Consider the following 21,779-nt stretch of genomic DNA (forward strand, 5'->3'; position numbering starts at 1 on the left):
CTAAACTACTGCTTTAATGTATCAGTTCCAGGGAAGTGTTTTCTTTGAAATGGCTTGATCACTTATTCAAAGGGTGTATTGGAGGCTATTCAGTTGATTATTTTCCTATCAACTACAGGAAAGCTAAAAGCCAACTGTTGCCTGACTTTTTGCTTTGTAAGTATAACTACCTAGTGATCTCTGACATGCAGTTTTTCCTTTACTATGGTACTTGAGTAAAGGGGTATCATTCTCTTGAGAAAAAGGATGCAGGTTAAAAAGAAGTGCAGAGAGCTCATTCAGTAACATTGTACATACGGGTCAAGGGAGTCACTAGTGGGGATTGCAATAGTTACAAGTATAAAACAGATCACAACCTTTTTTTTTTTTTCTTTTTCTTTTTTCTGTTTAGGGCTGCACCACGGCATACGGAGGTTCCCAGGCTAGGGGTGGAATCAGAGCTGTAGCTTCCGGCCTACAGTATAGCCACAGAAATGGAGGATCAGAGCCACTTCTGTGAACTACACCACAGCTCATGGCAACGCTGGATCCTCAGCCCACTGAGCGAGGCCAGGGATTGAACCCGCAACGTCATGGTTCCTAGTTGGATTCATTTCCACTGCGCCATGACGGGAACTCCAAGCACAAATTCTTTTAATTTAATATGAGAATCTTGGCGTTCCCGTCATGGCTCAGCAGAAAGGAATCTGACTACTATCCATGAGGACACAGGTTTATGCTTTAATGATATTTATCCCCCCTCTGCAACTTTATATCATATAAATTCTGAGAAATCTTTAATACCTTTTAGAATAAATATAATGTTCATTATGCATATACAATTATCAGGTAATAGCAAATGTTTTTCAAGTTCATACTTGAACCAGGCATTATTTTAATAGCTTTATGTATCTTTAAATATTCTTCACAGCATCTCTTTAAATAGAAAATATTTTTAGATCTCCATTTTACAAATCAGGACCTTTGAGACACAGGTAAATTAAGTAACTTGCCAACAGTTGTGTGCGATTAAGAATCAATGCCAGGATTAAAATGTAATCAGTTACAATGGGCAGTGTTGACACAAGAACCCATACCTGATAACCATTCTGTAATCCTGTGCTGCAAAAACCCAAGTTTTATATATATATGCAGACCAGTAGGTACTTACACTTATTACTAAACATTCCCGGTAAGGTGAATAAGGCTATGTTATGGGTAAGAAGAGAGACTTTTAGTCATAAGAAATAGATAATCTGGAGAGTATGATAACGTACAATCAACAAGTGGTCAGTGTTCTTGAAATCAAAAGTTCATAAATAATTTATGGAGCATCAACTGTATATGCCAAGAAATGAACTGGGTACTTTACCTGTATTATCTCATTGAAGCCTTAGCCTAACACTACTGAGTAGTTGCTATCATTCCTATTTTATAGATTAGGAAAAAGAATCTCAAACAGGTAACTTGCCCCAAAGTTACTGAGCTGGAAGTGGTAGAGCTGAGGTTGGAACCTGGGCACATCTGCCCTGTTTTCTTTTCCCTGTGCTGTACTGCCTCTTTGGTGATTGGGCCCTGGACAGAAGAGCAGGAGATGGCAAGCAAACTATTGTTAGAATATAGTTAGAGCTATGCTTATTTTTGGAAGATAGAAAAAAATGTATACATATATGTGTGACTGGGTCACCTTGCTGTACAGTAGAAAATGGACAGAACATTAAACCAACTATAATAGAAAAAAATAAAAATCATTAAAAGAATAAAAAAAATTTTGGAAGATAGTACATGATAATGGTACTTTTTTCTTCAAATTAGAATTTGAGGAAGGAATATAACCAATATTCTAGAATAAATGCAGTAAAAGCATCATTTATCTTTGCTAAACCCTTACCTTGTGATCTTGGCTAAGCTTCTTTCCCTTTTTGTGCTTCAGCTCTATCATGTACAACATATATGTGGTTAATAGGCATATATTTATATCCAAAGATGTTTTATGATATTAGGAGCAGGGTTCATACTCTGGAAGTATGTACCACATAAATACTATTTTTTTTAGTCCTTACTCTGAATATTCATGTTCGATACCACCATTTTATTCCCTTAAAGCATCACACTTTTACTTTGCTACTTTTTTTTTTGTTTTTCTCCTGAGACTGACAAAAAGATTTGTTCATAGTGAATTGACTCTGAAGATGACACTCTTCATCATATCTCAATGGCTGAGGCTCCACATGCTGTTTCTTTTGTCTTTAATTAAACTTGTTTTCAGTGCTGTAGCTGGGAGCACTGTGTTGACACAACTCATTCTTGTATAGGAACAGATTAAAATATCAGTGTTCTAATGTTCTTATCTGTGGGGGAAGAAACTGGGAGATTTTATTTATAATTTTTAAAAGATTCCTCTGTGGGGAGAGATTGTATGCTGGAAAGCCACTGACAGCTAAAGGACAGAATTCCATTTAATAACTGGCCTAACAGGGGGAAGTATGAGAGCTTACTAAAACTCCTTTTTTAGGGATTAAGAACACATTTCTCTATTTCCTTCTTAATTTTCACTTAATTAATCTTTTGACTCCCTAGTGTTCTGCTTAATCCTTCCAGATGCTGAATATTCAGTTCCTGCAAAAGGTAATAATTTATTACAGTCAATACACATGTGGAAGAGGGCAACTAGTCAAAGGAAATGGAGTTGGTGTACTGAGCCTTTAGCCTTCAAATCAAAAGTCTGAATGTGTCCATTTTTACAATGAAGTTATTAATATCTGCTAGCTAGTTACTGGTGAATAAACCAGCAAATTGACCATGCCACAGCTTGAGACTCTTTTCTGCGTATCAGGCACTCACAGGGTATAAGCTACCATCAGTTAATGCAGGGTGCCATGCAAATTTTATGTCATAGTAAAGAGATAAACTCCCTGCAAATTCATAGGATAGGGACTTTAATGAGAAGAGCTGAGACTTAGGGAACCTCCATGTGTCTGGAATATTGGGAACACCTGCATGTATCTGGACTATATCTTAAGCGTCTGTATGTGTAGATGTATTGACTCCCTAACCCTCACAGCTGTATGAATTGGGTCATAGTATCTTCACTTTACTGGAAATGTAAAGTAACTTACTTGCTCAAGGCAACATAGGAAATTGAGAAGCTGGATTTGAATCCAGCGAGTCTGGTTCTGTAGCCTGTTGTTTTAGAGGGTTTCTCAAAGTTTACTGACTTTTGATATTGGACAGTTTGGGAGCTTTTACTCTCTGATAACATTGCCTGAGGGGAGTCCTTAGAAGTAGAAGCTTGCTATGATTCCTTCCTTTCTGTTTCCTTTCCTCCTCCATTACTTGCTGAGTTCCATTATTTCTAGACAGTATCTCTGAAATTTGTCCCATCTTTCCTATCACACCTGCTACTGCCTTAGTTCATGCATCTCTGGGATATAGAAGCAATCTCTGAAGGTCCTTCATTTTTGCATTCTCAGTATCTCCCCATCCCACCCCCACAAGTGATTATCCACATTGATGCTATAGTAAATCTTCATAAGAAACCATTTTGATCAGGTTCCTCACATGATTAAATGTAAAATAATATCTGATGATATGCATTTATCACATTTTACTTATCCACTCATCACTTGATAGACAATTGGGTGGTTTCTACTTTTCGGCTATTATGAATAATGTTAGGAATTTTCAAGTGAAAGGTTTTGTGTGGATATATATGTGGTTTTGTCTTTTTGGGGCTGCATCTGCGGCACATGGAGGTTCCCAGGCTAGGGGTCTAATTGGAGCTGTTGCTGCTTGGCCTATGCCAGAGCCACAGCAATGTGGAATCTGAGCTGCGTCTGTGACCTACACCACAGCTCACGGCATGCCGGATCATTAACCCATTGAGCGAGGCCAGGGGATCGAACCCGCAACCTTATGGTTCCTAGTCACATTTGTTTCTGCTGTGCCACGATGGGAACTCCTGATATACATTTTTAATTCTCCCGGATATATATGTAGGAGTAGAATTGCTGGGTCATACATTTTTTTTTTTTTTTTAAGGAACTGCGAGACTATTTTCCAAAGTAGCTGTCCCATTTTATGTTCCGAATAACAATGTATATAAGGTCTCCAGTTACCCTACATTTTTGCCAATATACATTATTTTCCTATTTTTTTTATGTTAGCCAATGATGCTAATATTAATGGATGTAAAGTGATATCTCATAGTATTGTTGATTTAGATTTTCGTGATGGGTAAGGATGTTGAGCATCTTAGGTAATTTTGGCCATTTGTATATTTTCTTTAAAGAAATATTTATTCAAATCTAATTTTTTTCCTTTCTTTCTTTCTTTTTAGGGCTGCACCTGTGGCATATGGAAGTTCCCAGGCTAAGGGCTGAACTGGAGCTATATAGCTGCCAACCTATGCCACAGCCACAGCAACGTGGGATCTGAGCCATATCTGCGAACTATATCACAGCTCCCAGAAGTGCCGGATCCTTGACCCACTGAGTGAAGCCAGGGATTGAACTCCCATCCTCACAGATACTAGTTGAATTTGTTTTCACTGTGCCACAACAGGAACTCCCGGATCTCATTTTAAAAATTATTTATTTTTTTTGCTTTTTAGGACCACACCCAGGCTAGGGGTTGAATCGGAGGCACAGCTTCTGGCCTACACCACAGCCATTGCAACTTGGGATCCAAGCCATGGCTGTGACTTACACTGCAGCTCAAGGCAACTCTGGATCCTTAACCTACTGAGCAAGGCCAGGGATTGAACCTGGATTTTCATGGATCTTAGTTTCATTAACTGCTGAGCCATGAATGGAACTCCATAAAATTGAATTTTTTTTAAATTTATGAGTTATGAGAGTTCATATATCTGATATGGGATTCTTATCTAGAACATATAGTTTACAGATATTCTCTTCCCTTTTGTGGACTTGTCTCTACAAACAACAGTTTTAAGATTTTTTGTTAATTATTTATTTTTTCCCCCCTGTACAGCATGGGGATCAAGTTATTCTTACATGTATACATTTTTTCCCCCCATCCTTTGTTCTGTTGCAATATTAGTATCTAGACATAGTTCTCAGTGCTGCTCAGCAGGATCTCCTTGTAAATCTATTCTAAGTTGTATCTGATAACCCCAAGCTCCTGATCCCTCCTACTCCCTCCCTTTCCTGTTGGGTAGCCACAAGTCTATTCTCCAAGTCCATGATTTTCTTTTCTGTGGAGATGTTCATTTGTGCTGGATTTTATTTTATTTTTTTATTTTTTTTGTCTTGTTGCCATTTCTTTGGCCACTCCCGTGGCATATGGAGGTTCCCAGGCTAGGGGTCCAATCGGAGCTGTAGCGACTGGCCTACACCAGAGCTACAGCAACTCAGGATCCGAGCCACGTCTGCAAACTACGCCACAGCTCATGGCAACGCCGGATCGTTAACCCACTGAACAAGGCCAGGGACCGAACCCACAACCTCATGGTTCCTAGTCGGATTCGTTAACCACTGTGCCACGACGGGAACTCCTGTGCTGGATTTTAGATTCCAGTTATAAGTGATATCATATGGCGTTTGTCTTTGACTCATTTCACTCAGTATGAGAGTCTCTAGTTCCATCCATGTTGCTGCAAATGGCATTATGTCATTCTTTTTTATGGCTGAGTAGTATTCCATTGCATATATATACACCACATCTTCCTAATCCAATTATCTGTTGATGGACATTTGGGTTGTTTCCATGTCCTGGCTATTGTGAATAGTGCTACAATGAACATGCGGGTGCATGTGTCTCTTTTAAGTAGAGTTTTGTCCAGATATGTGCCCAAGAGTGGGATTGCAGGGTCATATGGAAGTTCTATGTATAGATTTCTAAGGTATCTCCAAACTGTTCTCCATAGTGGCTGTACCAGTTGACATTCCCACCAACAGTGCAGGAGGATTCCCTTTTCTCCACAGCCCCTCCAGCACTTGTTATTTGTGGACTTCTTAATGATGGCCATTCTGACTGGTGTGTGGTGGTATCTCATGGTATTTTGTTTTGCATTTCTCTTATAATCAGCGATGTTGAGCATTTTTTCATGTGTTTGTTGGCCATCTGTATATCTTCCTTGGAGAAATGTCTATTCAGGTCTTTTGCCCATTTTTCCATTGGGTTGTTGGCTTTTTTGCTGTTGAGTTGTATAAGTTGTTTGTATATTTTAGAGATTAGGCCCTTGTCAGTTGGATAATTTGAAACTATTTTCTCCCATTCTGTAAGTTGTCTTTTTGTTTTCTTTTGGGTTTCCTTTGCTGTGCAAAAGCTTTTCAGTTTGATGAGGTCCCATGGGTTTATTTTTGCTCTAATTTCTATTGCTTTGGGAGACTGACCTGAGAAAATATTCATGAGGTTGATGTCAGATAATGTTTTGCCTATGTTCTCTTCTAGGAGTTTGATGGTGTCCTGTCGTATATTTAAGTCTTTCATCCATTTTGAGTTTATTTTTGTGCATGGTGTGAGGGTGTGTTCTAATTTCATTGCTTTGCATGCAGCTGTCCAGGTTTCCCAGCAATGCTTGGTGAATAGACTTTCTTTTTCCCATTTGATGTTCTTGCCTCCCTTGTCAAAGATTAATTGACCATAGGTGTCAGGGTTTATTTCCGGATTCTCTATTCTGTTCCATTGGTCTGTCTGTCTGTCTTGATACCAGTACCACACTGTTTTGATGACTGTGGCTTTGTAGTATTTCTTGAAGTCTGGGAGAGTTATGCCTCCTGCTTGGTTTTTGTTTCTCAGGATTGCTTTGGCGATTCTGGGTCTTTTGTGGTTCCATATAAATGTTTGGATTGTTTGTTCTAGTTCTGTGAAAAATGTCCTGGGTAATTTGATAGGGATTGCATTGAATCTGTAGATTGCTTTGGGTAGTATGGCCATTTTTACAATATTGATTTTTCCAATCCAGGAACATGGACTATCTTTCCATTTCTTTACATCTTCTTTGATTTCTTTGATTAAAGTTTTATAGTTCTCGGCATATAGGTCCTTTACCTCCTTGGTCAGGTGTATTCCGAGGTATTTGATTTTGTGAGGTGCAATTTTAAAAGGTATTGTATTTTTGTATTCCTTTCCTAATATTTCATTGTTAGTATACAGAGATGCGACTGACTTCTGAATGTTAATCTTATATCCTGCTACTTTGCTGAATTTATTAATCAGTTCAAGTAGTTTTGGGGTTGAGTCCTTAGGGTTTTCTAAGTATAGTACCATGTTGTCTGCATACAGTGACAGTTTTATCTCTTCTCTTCCTATATGGATGCCTTTTACTTCTATTGTTGGTCTGATTGCTGTGGCTAGAACTTCCAAAACTATGTTGAAGAGCAGTGGTGAGAGTGGGCATCCTTGTCTTGTTCCAGATTTGAGTGAGAAGGCTTTCACTTTTTCCCCATTGAGTATATTATATTTGCTGTGGGTTTATCATAAATGGCTTTGATTATGTTCAGGAATGTTCCCTCTATACCTACTTTGGCGAGGGTCTTGATCATGAATGGATGTTGGTCTTCGTCAAATGCTTTTTCTGCGTCTATTGAGATGATCATATGATTTTTGACTTTTTTTTTGTTAATGTGGTGTATGATGCTGATTGATTTGCGTATGTTGAACCATCCTTGTGAACCTGGGATGAACCCAACCTGGTCATGGTGTATGACTTTTTTGATATGTTGTTGGATTCGGTTGGCTAAGATTTTGTTGAGAATTTTTGCATCTATATTCATCAATGATATTGGGCGATAGTTTTCTTTTTTGGTGGTATCTCTGCCTGGTTTTGGAATGAGGGTGATGGTGGCATCATAGAATGTCTTTGGGAGTATTCCTTCTTCTTCAACCTTTTGAAAGAGTTTAAGGAGGATGGGCGCCAATTCCTCTTTATATGTTTGATAGAGTTCGCCTGTGAAGCCATCTGGTCCTGGACTTTGATTTGCAGGGAGTGTTTTTATGACTTCTTCAATTTCATTTCTAGTGATTGGTCTGTTCAGTTGGTCTGTTTCTTCTTGATTCAGTTTTGGCGGGCTGTAAGATTCTAGAAAGTTGCCCATTTCTTTCAAATTGTCAAATTTGTTGGCATATAGTTGTTCATAGTATTCTTATGGTTTTTTTTGTATTTCTGCAGTATCCGTTGTGATTTCTCCTTTTTCATTTATAATTTTGGTTATTTGAGTTCTTTCTCTCCTTTTTTTAGTGAGTCTGGCCAGGGGTTTGTCAATTTTGTTTACCTTTTCAAAGAACCAGCTCTTAGAGAAAATTAATAAAACTATTGTTTTTTGAATCTCTATTTTATTGATTTCTTCTTTGATCTATAATTTCCTTCCTTCTGCTGACTTTAGGTCTTTTTTGTTCTTCTTTTTCTAATTTGTTTAGGTGGGGGGTTGTCAATTTGGGATCTTTCTTCTTTTTTGAGAAAGGCCTGTATCACTATAAATTTCCCTCTGAGCACTGCTTTTGCAGCATCCCATAGATTTTGAGAGGTTGTGTCTTCATTATCATTTGTTTCAAGGTATTTTTTAATTTCCTTCTTGATTTCCTCATTTGACCCATTGGTTTTTTAGTAGCATGTTTAGTCTCCATGTAGTAGGTTTTTTCTCATTTCTTTTCCCATGGTTGATGTCTAGTTTCATGGCATTGTGGTCAGAGAAGATACTTGAAATAATTTCTATGCTCCTAAATTTGTTGAGGTTAGCTTTGTGTCCCAATATGTGATCGATTCTTGAGAATGTTCCATGTGTATTTGAGAAGAATGTGTATTCTGATTTTTTTGGATGTAGTGTCCTGAAGATATCAATTAAGTCTAACTTTTCTATTGTTTCCTTTAGGATCTCTGTTGCTTTATTGGTTTTCTGTCTAGAGGGTCTGTCCATTGATGTGAGTGGGGTATTAAAATCTCCTACTATGATTGTATTCCCATCAACTTCTCCCTTTATGTCTGTTAATATTGGTTGTATGTATCTGGGTGCTCCTGTATTTGGGGCATATATGTTGACGATAGTAACATCCTCTCCTTGGATGGATCCCTTAATCATTAAATAGTGCCCTTCTTTGTCTTTATGTCTTTTGTTTTAAAGTCTATTTTGTCTGATATGAGCGTTGCAACTCCTGCTTTCCTGTCATGTCTATTGGCATGAAATATTTTTTCCCACCCCTTAACTTTCAATCTATATCTTTTGTCCTAAGGTGAGTTTCTTGTAGGCAGCATATTGAAGGTTTTTGCCTTTTTATCCACTCAGCCACTCTGTGTCTTTTGATTGGGGCATTCAGTCCATTGACATTTAAGGTGATAATTGATAGATGATTATTTTTTGCCATTTTGAACCTCGTGTTCCAGTTGATTCTATGGTTCTCCATTCTTCCTTTCTTGTTTGTGGTTGGATGGTCTCTGGTTATTATCTGCTTGAGTGTTGGTTTTTTTTTTTTTTCATTTTTTGCAAATGCAATGTTTGGCTTTGGCTTGTGGTTGCCCTGTTTTTTAAGTATGCTAACCCCTTCCTATAATTGTGTGTTTTAACTTGATGGTCCTGTAAGTTCAAACACTTCATTACTATACTAAAATTAAGAAGAGAAACAAACAAAAAGGGTCTATTTATTTCCTAACATCCCTTGCCCACATTTTATGATTTTGATGACTCTTTTTTTTTATTTTTAATTTTATTTTGTTTAAAGTTTTAAAATTTTGATGAACCCCCAAATATCCATTTCTTTTGTCCCATGTGCTTTTGGTGCCATGTTTTAGAAACCATTGCTCAACCTAACGTCATAAAGATTTATCCCTAAATATTCTTCTAACAATTTTATAGTTTTAAATATAGTACTTAAATTTGGCTTATGATGTATTTGGACTTAAATTTTTTAGTGTATGGTGTGAGGAAGGTGTCCAGCACCCCTTCCTGAAGTCCAGTTGATCCAGCACTAGTTGTGAAAAGATTGATTTCCCCCAGTGAATTCTCTTGGTGCCTTTAAAAAAAGAAATCTGTTAACCATAAATGTAAAAGTTTATTTAGGATTCTCAGTTCTGTTCAATAGGTTTATATTCATCTGTCCTCATGCCATTACTACATTATATTTAAATTTTTTAATTTTTATACTGGAGTGTAGTTGATTTACAATGTTGTGTTAGTTTCAGGTATACAGCAAAGTGATTCAGTTATACATAGATCCATTCTTTTTCAGATTTATTTTCCCATCTAGGTTGTTAAGAATACTGAGTAGAGTTTGCTGTGCTATATATAGGTCCTTGTTGATTATCTGTTTAATATATAGTAGTGAGTATATGTTAATCCCCAAATCTTAATTTATCCCAACCCCCTTTTCCTGTTTGGAAACCATAAGTTGGTTTTCAAAGTCTGTGAGGAGTCTGTTTCTGTTTTGTAAATAAGTTCATTTGTATCATTTTTTTTTTTTTTAGATTCCACATATAAGTGAGATCCTATATTTGTCTTTCTCTGTCTAGATTTAGTAGGAGTATGAGACTCTCTAGTTGCATCCATGTTGCTGCAAATGGCATTATTTCATTCTTTTTTTATGGTTGAGTAGTATTCCATTGTATATATGTACCAAATCTTCTCTTTTTTTTTTTGTCTTTTTGCTATTTCTTGGGCCACTCCCATGGCATATGGAGGTTCCCAGGCTAGGGGTCTAATCGGAGCTGTAGCCACCAGCCTACGCCAGAGCCACAGCAACGCGGGATCCAAGCCGCGTCTGCAACCTACACCACAGCTCACGGCAACGCCCGATCATTAACCCACTGAGCAAGGGCAGGGACCAAACCTGCAACCTTATGGTTCCTAGTCGGATTTGTTAACCACTGCGTCATGACGGGAACTCCTGTACCAAATCTTCTTTATCCATTCCTCTGTTAGACATTTTGGTTGCTTCTGTGTCTTGGCTATTGTAAATACTGCTGCAGTGAACACTGGAGTGCATGTGTCTTTACGAGTTAAGGTTTTCTCCAGATACATGCCCAGGAGTGGAATTGCTGGATCAAAAGGTAGTTCTATATTTAGTTTATTAAGGAAGCTTCATACTGTTCTCCATAGAGGTTGCTCCTCCACAGAAGTTGCATCGACAGTGTAGGACAGTTGCCTTTTCTCCACACTCTTTCCAGCATTTATTCTTTGTAGACTGTTTGATGATGGTCATTCTGATGGTGTGAAATGATACTTCATTGTGGTTTTGATTTGCACTTCTCTAATAATGAGCAATTTTGAGCATCTTTTCATGTACTCTTGGGCCATCTATCTGTCTTCTTTGGAAAAATGTCTATTTAGACAATCTGCCCACTTTTTTCATTGGGTTGTCTGTAAAGAAACACAAAAGAGCCTGAATAGCCAAAGCAATTCTGAGAAGGAGGCGCCCTGATTTCAGACTATACTACAAAGCTACAGTTATCAAAAAAGTATGGTACTGGCACAAAAATAGAAGTACAGATCTATGGAACAAGATAAAAAGCCAAGAAATAAATCCATACACCTATGGGCAACTAATCTACAAGAAAGGAGGCAAGAATCTACAGTGGAGGAAAGAAGGTCTCTTCAATAAGTGGTGCTAGAAAAACTAGACAGCAGTATGTGAAAGAAGGAAATTAGAACACTCTCTAACACCATACACAAAAATAAACTCAGAATGGATTCAAGACATAAGTGTAAGACCAGATACTTTAAAACTCTTAGAGGAAAACATAGGCTGAAGACTCTTTGCCATAAGCTGCATCAGTATCTCTTTTGATCCTCTTAGAGTAATGGAAATAAAAACAAAAAGAAAAAATTGGATGTAATTAAATTTAAAAGCTTTTGCAAAGCAAAGGAAACCATAAGCAAAATGAAACATCACCGCACAGAAGGGAAGAAAATATTTGCAAAGTGACTAACAAGGGCTTACTCTCAAACAGTTCATGCAGTGCAATGTCAAATAATTTTTATACTGGAGCTTTGTAGTAAGTTTTGAAATTAAGAGGCATGACTCTGCCAATGTTGTTGTTCTTTAAAAAGATGGTTTTGGCTGTTCTGAGTGCTTTCCATTTCCATATGAATTTAAGGATGTGAAACAGTTCTGAAAAACTGCAGCTGTTGTTCTGATATGGATCGAATTGAATATGAAGATTAACTAGGGAAGTATTGTCATTTCAGGTCATCCAATCCATAAGTGTGGGAGGTCTTTCAATTTATATAGGCATTCTCTAATTATTCAACAATATTTCGTTGTTCTAATTCTGTAAGGATTGTGATTTTTTTGTTTTTTGTTTTGTTTTTTGGTCTTTTCTGGGGCCGCACCTGTGGCATACGGAGGTTCCCAGGCTAGGGGTCTAATAGGAGCTGTTGCTGCCGGCCTACACCACAGCTCAAGGCAACCCTGGATCCTTGACCCACTGAGCAAGGCCAGGGATTGAACCCACAACCTCATGGTTCCTAATCGGATTTGTTAACCACTGAACCACGATGGGAACTCCATGACTTATTTATAAAATATAAAATTATGCCACAAGCAGAAAATGTTCATATTATTATAGGTTGCCAAACACTGGATTAGGATATAATGGTTCCTCATTTTTATTTTGATTTTTTTGTCCATTTTCTGGGGTCAAACCCGCGGCATATGGAGGTTCCCAGGGGTCTAATGGGAGCTGTAGCCGCTTGCCTATGCCACAGCCACAGCAACCTCAGATCCGAGCCGCGTCTGTGACCTACACCATAGCTTACGGCAACACCGGATCCTTAACCCACTGAGCGAGGCCATGGATCCAACCTGTGTCTTCATGGTTCCTAGTTGGATTAGTTAACCACTGAGCTATGACTTTGGTGGAGAAATGCAATCTTTCCCACTAGGATCCACCACCCCCACCAGGACTCCCTCCAAGAAGAACAGAGAAAGGTGCTCCTGAGGAGGCGGTGGGGACGGCGGGGGCCTCACACACTCACCCGTGGTCTGGCAGTGGATCACCAGGATGTTGGCCATCTCAGCAAACTTAACACTGGAGGGGTTCTTCTTGATTTCTTTCAAGAATTCTCCAAGGACCACCTCACACCTACCAATGGGCAAGGAGAAGGGAAATAGCACGTGCCAGCCAGGGCCCGAGGAGCCTGCACAGTGCCATGTCTGCTCTGGGTTGGCCACCCCGAGGGGGACCACACGCTGACGGGATACACTGGGCAGATGGCCGTTTCTCAGAGGCTGGGGGTGGATGAGCTCTTGGCTCCTCAAATCGGAAGGTAGATGAGCCGGGGGAAGAGAGAACTGCTTGTCCTGCTGACACCTGGCTGTTGGGTGTGGGGTACGAGGATGCACGGGGCGGGGGGAGGCGGGGGGGGGGGGGGGGGGGGGGTGACGGCAGCTGCCTGCCCCTCCCCCGCTCCACTCACATTTTCCGAATCTCTTTGCCGTTGTCGCCCAGGATCTGGAAGAGTCCATCCAGGATCTCCGGCAAATAATCCAGCAGGTTAATGTCTGGCACGGACTCCAGAACCAGGATCTGACCCGGGAGAGGAAACCAGCAGGCAAAGTCAGCAGCCCGAGAACCTGTATCTCCTCACCCACCATCTGGGACTGGCCGGTGAGCAGGGGCCCTGCCGAGGCAGCATTTCGCGGCACTGCGGGAGCCCCACGGGGGGCCGGGGGGCCAGCGGCTCTTGCTGTGTTCAGTGTGCAGGGGAAGAGTCATGTAAGCCCAAGGCATGCAGATGCCCGGGGTGGAAGGGGACACACGGGACAAGCAGGCAAGGCCAGAAGGGGTGTGACCGCTGGAAGAAGGAGCACGGTTGGCTTCAAAGAGAAATCTGGGGGTTTCTGGAGACCAGAAAATCTTCTCCTCTTGAGGGGCAAACGGGATGGGCTCTGGGGGCAGAGCTGAATAAATGCATTTTCAGCTTCTCGAGTGTCCTCGGCTCTTAGAGGGGTCACGGTGAGGTGTCTCCGCAGCCATAGGAAGTGCCCAGGTGTGCCGGAGAGCAGACTTTACTCAACGAGAGGCCCGTTAGGGCTGGAGAAAGAGTGTCGGGGGGCCAGACTTACCCAGGAGATGATGAACTGCCGGGCGTACTGGTTGTTGGAGTAAATCCTCTCCCGCAACAAGGGGATGAAGCCCACCAGGTCGAACTTGTTGCTCTCTGTCACGATGTCCTGGGGGTCAAAGGCATGTGAGCTGCCCACCCCTGGGGACCGGGAGCCACCTGACCTGGCCCGGCCTGGCTCCAGGGGTCCCGTGCCCAGAGAGGAAGATGGCCGAGCCTGAGCCAGGCAGGAGAGGTCCCGGGAGCATCCATCCTCTCGCAGGCCACAGGACAAGCAAAAAGGATGGACTGAAACAGGAATCAAGGGCCAGAGAACTAATGCAAAGGCTAAAGCCTCCATCTCTGTGGTCTGGAAGGAAGGCCCTGCTGAGCTTAGCCTAAGCTGCCCCTGTCACTGGGGCAGGGTGGGACTAGCACGAGGGCACATGAGGGGTGAGAGAGTGGTACTGTTTTGTATCCTCTTGGTGTCCGAACTGTATATACTTACCAGAGAACTGTACACTATTTCATTTACTGTGTGTAAATGAAAAAAATTAGAGAGTATTCTAATGATAGGATTTATAAGTTGTACAGACAGAGGGAAGAAATACTTTCTAAAAATAAAAGTGGGGGAGTTCCTGTCATGGCTCAGTGGTTAACGAATCTGACTAGGAACCACGAGGTTGCGGGTTCGATCCCTGGCCTTGCTCAGTGGGTTAAGGATCCGGCGTTGCCATGAGCTGTGGTGTAGGTCCCAGATGCGGCTCGGACCCCATGTTGCTGTGGCGCAGGCCGGCGGCTATAGCTCTGATTTGACCCCTAGCCTGGGAACCTCCATATGCCGCGGGAGCAGCCCTAGAAAAGGCACAAAGACAACAACAACAACCACCACCACAAAGTGGGGCCCAAGTACAAATACCTTTAAGAGGCGGTCTAGGAGCTCAGATCCACTTTTCACATTGGGGTCTGGGTCCGCAGCCAACTACGAGAGACACAGAGGTGGAGAGAGGGTCTCAGTCAATGTATAAGACAAGGAATCCACTGACCTCGCACAGCCAAGGCCTTGGTGCGGCCTCCACGGCACACGGCAGCTCTCTCAGCGCAGAGATGGAGGGAAGGTGGGGAGGCAGGGAGGCAAAGCGGAACTTGGCAAAGGCCCTGAGATGGGGTGGAACCCCAATCTGCGCAGGGGCCTCGGGGACCTGCCGCCACCAGCCGGGGGGGTGCTTCCCGTCGGCCTTCCTCAGGGCTTTCCATCTGAGCGTGCTGGGTCCTCTCTCCACTCCTGTAGGAGGGGACGGAGCTGCCGTGAAGCTGATCCTCCAGAAACCACTGTGGCATCAGCAGAGCTTCCGGGAGGGGACGTAATGCTGGGAGAGGCTTAGGTGCGCTAGTAGGGACCTCCAAGCCTTCTCAGCAGAGCTTTTTCTAGAGCTGATGGGCGATGCCCTCCTTGCAGGGGAAACACAGTCTGTACTATGGACTCCCCATCTTCACCTTCTATAAGGAGGTTTGTACTTTTCATAGGATTGGTTCCCCCACCCCTCCAATTTCTGGTGGACTGACGCTTTCGTAAAATGTGTGAAATGAACAGAGCTGTGGAGAAAGCACAAACTACAAGCCCATGTAAAAATCTGCCATTAGATTCAACAGACAGCAAACATCCCTGGCACCATGGGCTTATGTGCTCTGCTCTCGAGGGGGAAAAGGGAGCCAAGCCCTCAGGGTCCCTGAAGGTCAAGTCGGGTGTGTGGGGCCAGCTCAGCCCAGCAGGGGTGAGGAGGGGTCACCTTGCTCAGCCCATCAAAGAGCACGTTGAAGTGGGGCAGCACGGCGCCTCGGGCCACCTTGACGATGTTGTAGAGGGCCTCGCAGGCGTAGTAGCACAGCCTGCTGTCGGCGTCATTGAAGCAGGTCAGCACGGGCTCGATCAGCTCCTTCAGGTAGAGCCCCGAGTCCTGTGATGTGAGAGGAGGAGCAGCGGCTCAGAAAGCGTCCGACCCTGGGGCCCCGGTCCCTGGCTCCCTTGCAGATGCTCAGGCCTTTGTGTGAGGACTGGGCTAGGAGACCCTTTGCAAGTCCGCCTCCTGCCATAGGGTCCATGGCCAGGACCCAGGTGGCAAGGCCACAGAGCCAGCCTTGCTGGCCTGAGGTGTGCAGTATATAAAATATTGGACTGCAACGCCCCGGTGGGGCTCGGGGGTCAGAGTCAAGGCCACAGCTGGTGTGTCTGTCCCCCCGGGAGAAAGGCCCACCTTGCCCAGTGCGATGGAGCAGGCGGCCAGGCCGATGAGGCCCCCTTTCCGGCTGTGGGGGTGCTGAGACAGGGCAAACTCCTGAGACAGGGTCTGGATCACATGCTTGATCTGCACGGTGTTGTTCTGGGCCACGAACTCCCGGACCAGCCTGCAGAGAGAGAAGAGGGGGGCTGCAGGACCAGGGGGATCAGGCTGCCCCTGCTGCTGCCGGTCCCAGGGCTGGGATGAGGTGGGGAGATGACCTGTTTAGAAAGCGGAATCGGGAGTTGGGCGTGTCAGTTCTGCTGCTGTCAGAGAGGCACTGGCTGGGTCACAGTTGTTTCCCTTTTCTGGGGCTCTGTTTCCTTTTGTCTACAACAAAGGAACAGTGAGCAGTCTCACCTCTGGGGACCTAAGAGAACACATGTAAGTGTCGTGCCGGGAACCAAACCTGCAATGATCCGCTGTCTTCACGCAACACTTGGGCCACCCTCCATTCACGCACCCAAGAGGTTCTCTGTGTCATTCGTTCCAGGGATGGTGCAGAACTGGGCCCCAGTCCACCAGGCAAGACCCACCATGAACAAGTACATGTATCAACACGGCACAGGTAACCCCACAGAAGCCAGAATGCCCAGGCACTTCTCCCTGGGCTGACGAGCAGCCACCCTTGAGTCAGATCTTAGACACATGAACAGGCATTTTCCTGGTGAAAGAAGGCAGGCAAAGTGTCCTGGGCACAAGGAAGAGCCTGGCTTCAATGCAGGGGGCCCTGAAGCGACACGGTGTATTTAGGGAAGCACGAGGAGTCTGGGGAGTGGTGTGGCTGGAGGCAGGGAAAGGTTTCTAGCAATGAGGTGACAGGCTCAGGTCCATGTTTTGACCAGAAGAGGCTTCCCTGGGTGGGGTGGGCTGCTGGGATAGAGGGTGACTGAAATTCCCCCACAGGAGAACACTGCAGCTCTCAAGGCCAGGAGAGGGGGCCCGAAAGACGGCTGAGGCGCTGGGAAAGTGCAGGATAGGGTATTTTAACATTTAACTGAAAACCACTAGGAGCCCATGCAGTGGGGGGGGGGGGGGGCAGGAAGGGTAGAGACCCCTGCAAGGTGTCCACCTGGGGAGTGATGCTAACAGGGAGAAGGGGGTCAGAAGGAGGCAGCAGTGGTGGTTACCCTGTGAGCTGCTCCCAAAGCAGGCCTTGCCTGAATGGAGGTGGCAGATGGAGCTGCAGCTCCGTGAGGACCCATGGCTCTTTCCAGAGTGTAGTGGACATCAAGGCCGAGACGCTCTGCCCTTCGGCAGCTCACTGTGTCTCTGAAGCAGGAGGCGCATCTGGGCAAATGGTGGCAGGAGGGGACCTCGTAACCGCTGGGAGCTACGTGTGGGTGTCAGGGTCGTCTTCCCAGAAGAGGGAATTGAGCCACATGCTGGAGGAGGCAGGGAGAGAGAAGGAAAGAGAGGTGTCCTGGGCAGGAGGGACGAACATGTGAGCCAAGGCAAGGAGGGGAAACTAGCCAAGCTTGTCTCTGCTCCCAGAGAGTAGTGGGAAATCAACCAGGATTAGCTTACCTCACAGCTTAGATTCGGGAGAATGCATCTCACCTTGTAACAGAGAAGCTGCTTATGGTTTTTTCAAAGATGGTGAAAGTGTGTTTTTTGTGGTATGTGAAGTAAGATTCATCCCAGGCATGCAAGGATTCATTGATAGCCATAAATCCCTCAGTGTGGTATACTGCATTAACAAATTTAATAATAAAAAGTATATGATTATGTCAGTAGATGCAGAAAAGGCTTTGGCCACAATGACACTCATTCATGATCAGAGCCTTCTAGAAGTGTGCATAGAGACAAACTACCCTAACATAAGAAAGGACATATATAACAAACCCACCATTTACATCATTCTCAATGGAAAACAGCTAAAAGAATTTCCACTAATATTAGGAACATGACAAGAATGTCATCTGCCACCATGTTTATTCAACATAGTTTTGGATATCGTAGCCAAAGTAATCAGAGAAGCAAAAGAAATAAAAAGAATCCAAATTGGAATAGAAGGAAAACTGTCACTGTTTGCAGATGACCTGATACTATACCCAGAAAAATCCTAAAGATGCTCTCAGAAAAGCATTAGAGCTTATCAATTAATTTGGTAAAGTTGCTAGATACAAAATTAATATACAGAAATGTCTTGCATTTTTATACATTACTGTTGAAAGTCTAGAAAGTAAAAAGAAAGGAAGCAAGCATATTCACTATTGCATCAAAAAGAGGAAAATACCTAAGCATAGGAGTTCCTATTGTGACTACGAGCGGTGAGGTTGTGGGTTCAATTCCTGGCCTCACTCAGGGGGTTAAGGAGCTGGCGTTGCTGTGAGCTGTGGTGTAGGTCAAAGACGCGGCTCGGATCCTGCACTGCTGTGGCGTAGGGCGGTGGCTACAGCTCTCATTAGGCCCGTGTGGCCTGGGAATGTCCAAATGCTGTGGGTGCGGCCTTAGAAAAAGGCAAAAAGACCAAAAAAACAAAACAAAACAAAAAACAACAACAACAAAAAAAGTAGGAAAAAAATCTACCTGAAGAAATAAAAGCCTTATACTCTCAGAGAATGGGAGAGAATATTTGTAAACGGAGAGACCTGATAAGGGACTAATCTCCAAAGCATACAAATAACTCATGCAGCTCCATATCAAAGAAACCACTGAATCAAAAAATGGGCAGAAGATCTAAACAGACATTTCTACAAAGATGACATTCAGATGGCCAAAAAAGTACATGAAAAGATGTTCAACATCGATTATTGAAGAAATGCAAATCAAAAGTATAATGAGGTATCTCTAATCATCAGTCAATATGGCCATTATTAAAAAGTCTACAAACAATAAATGCTAGAAAAGGTGTGGAGGAAAGAGGATTTGACACTGCTGGGAGTTTTCATTAGTGCAACCAGTATAGAAAACTGTATGGATAGTCCTCAAAAAACTAAAAATAGAAATACAACGTGATAGAACAGTTTCACTCCTGAGAACATACGCAGAGAAAACCCTGATTGGAAAATGCACATGCACCCCCGAGTTCACTGCAGCACTACTTAAGGTATCCAAGACATGGAAGCAATTTAAATGTCCACTGATGGAGGAATGGATAAAGAAGATGTGGTATATATTATATACAATGGAATATTATTCAGCCATAAAAAATGCAACAATGGCATTTGTGGCAACATGGATGGACCTAGAGATTATCACATTAAGTGAAGTAAGAGAAAGACAAGTATTATATCACTTATATGGAATCTAACACATGGTACAAATTAATATATTTACAAAAGAAAAAACAGACTTTGAAAACTTATGGTTACCAAAGGAACAGGTGTAGGGGAAGGATAGACTGGGGTTTTGTGATTGGCACATACACACTATTATATATGCAATGGATGGTCAATGGGGACCTGCTGTACAGCACAGGAAACTCTATCCAATATTCTGGAATAACCTGTATGGGAAAAGATTCCAAAAAAGAACGGATATATGTGCAGATGGGAACAAAATGGTGGAGGAGTAAGACGTAGTGCTCACCTTCTTCCACAAATACATCAAAAACAATCTACTTGTACAAGGATTCATACAGAACATCTAGGGAACACTGGCAGAAGACATTAAACCTCTAAAAAGGGCAAGAAACCCTCCACATAACTGGGTAGAACAAAAGGCAAAAAGAGGGAGGGAAAAAAAAGTCATGACAGGAATAGCACTCCTGAGAAGAGCTCTGAAAGAGGAAAGAAACCCACCCCCTAGGAAGCCGCCTAACTGATGGGGAGACTATCTGAGACGGAGGGACCTCAAAGCCTCAGAGAAAAGTGCAATAGCTGGACTAAGGAGGGCAAAGCAGAGAGCCTCATAGACAGTCGGTACCACCTCCCAGGACATCATAGCCTGAGATGCTTGGAGGGGGCTGGGTGCTGATTCTCAGGCTCCAGAGGTTAGTTCCAGGCAGGGGACTGTGGAGACAGCCTGAGGGGCTACGGAGTTGTGTGCCAAGGGCTGGGGAGCGGAGTACAACAGCTGAGGGAAACTGGGAGGAGGTCTGGGCCTGCAGGAGGAGCAAGGCACCATTGTTGGGAGGGCAAGAGGAAGCGGGGCAGATCACCATAGTGTATCTTTCTCTGTGCATGTGTGAACTCTCGGAGGGCAGGGCTATGGGTGGCAAGAGGCTTCTTGCAGGGGCTAAGCCTGAAGGGGCACCTCTTACATGGTCTACAGGTAAAGGGGGAAAACCACTTCAGTCATTCTGACTCCAGAGGTGGGTGTGGCCTGCCACCACTAGGTGAACAGGCACTACCTGAGACACCTGTCACCTCAGAAGTCGGCACAGAGAAGGGCAACGCAACTGAGCACCACCTGTTATTGCTCTCACTCCCCTGGGAATGCACACAACCTGCTACTATCACTCATATGTTCCCGGTGCTGCTTATATCCTCCTGAGGGTCACTGCTACTTCCCCAGGCCCTGCAACTAGGAGCAGACTGTGCCACCTTCCTATAGGTCATTGCCACTGTCAAGGGCTCAGCAGCCAGATACTGGTTACTACCCTGCCCATTGCCTCCATTTCCTTGGAAGAATGTGCATCTCCCTATCAAGGGTATATCAGCCTGCACACACTAAGGAGATAGCAAGCATCCAAACCAAAAACAGCACTCACACCCCAGAATAGGTAGTAAGCCGTCATAAAGTACTCAGGTGTGCTCTTGCATATGGAGAGCCCTCCAAGACTACAGTATTTGTTTTCCTTAAACTCACAGAATAAGAAAAATGTAAGCAAAATGAAAAAGCTCGGGAAACATTCCCAGTTAAAAGAACAGGAGAATTCACCTGAAGCAGCAAACAATGAAACAGACCTCTGCGTAACAGGTACCAAATTCAAAAAGATGATAGTGAAAATACTGAAGGAATTAAGGGGATGTATGAAAGTAATGCAGATTAATTTAGCAAGGAACTAGAATATAGTAAGGAGGAGCTAAGAATGCAAGCTAACTTAAAGGCACTGAAGAGCAGAATGAATAATGCAGAGGAACAAATTAGTATCTTGGAAGATAGAATAATGGAAATCACCCAGTCAGGATAGCAAACAGAAAACCAAATGAAAAAACACGAAAGCAGAGATTTATGGAATAATATAAAGTGGGCCAATCTAGGCATAATAGGGATTCCAGAAGGAAGAAAAGAGAAGGGGGTAGAAAATTACTTGAAGAATTTATGTTTGAAAACTTTCCAGATCTAAAGGAAACAGATATCAAGATACAGGAAGCACAGAGGGCCCTAAACAGGCCCCACACCAAGATATATTATAATCAAAATGGCAAAAGTTAAGAGAGTGGTAAGATATATTCAAAGTTCTAAAAGGGAAAAATTTGAGGCTGAGAATACCCCACCTAGCAAGAATATCATTTAAAATAAGAGAAAGAATTTCTCCAACAAAGAGTACAGCAATACTAAACCCAATCTAAAAGCGATTCTGAAAGGGCTCCTCTAAATAAAAAAGAGGTAAGAAGAAATAGGATGGAGGAAA

The 21,779-nt window shown here is 43.2% G+C and overlaps 1 protein-coding gene across 1 annotated transcript in view; it reads right to left on the bottom strand.

The window, feature by feature from the left end:
- Positions 1-11,253: 11,253 nt before the first annotated feature.
- LOC125133168 (protein VAC14 homolog) overlaps positions 11,254-21,779 on the bottom strand; it is a 32,948-nt gene continuing 22,422 nt past the window's right edge. The window contains exons 3-9 of the mRNA XM_047791306.1: positions 16,232-16,382; positions 15,767-15,934; positions 14,896-14,958; positions 13,999-14,106; positions 13,350-13,459; positions 12,909-13,015; positions 11,254-11,291 (exon numbers count right to left, since the gene is read on the bottom strand). Of these exons, the coding sequence (XP_047647262.1) occupies positions 11,254-11,291; positions 12,909-13,015; positions 13,350-13,459; positions 13,999-14,106; positions 14,896-14,958; positions 15,767-15,934; positions 16,232-16,382 (745 nt within the window). The remainder of the gene's footprint in view (positions 11,292-12,908; positions 13,016-13,349; positions 13,460-13,998; positions 14,107-14,895; positions 14,959-15,766; positions 15,935-16,231; positions 16,383-21,779) is intronic.

The sequence above is a fragment of the Phacochoerus africanus genome, chromosome 8 (genome assembly GCF_016906955.1).
Source record: "Phacochoerus africanus isolate WHEZ1 chromosome 8, ROS_Pafr_v1, whole genome shotgun sequence".
NCBI classification, from domain to species: Eukaryota; Metazoa; Chordata; class Mammalia; order Artiodactyla; family Suidae; genus Phacochoerus; species Phacochoerus africanus.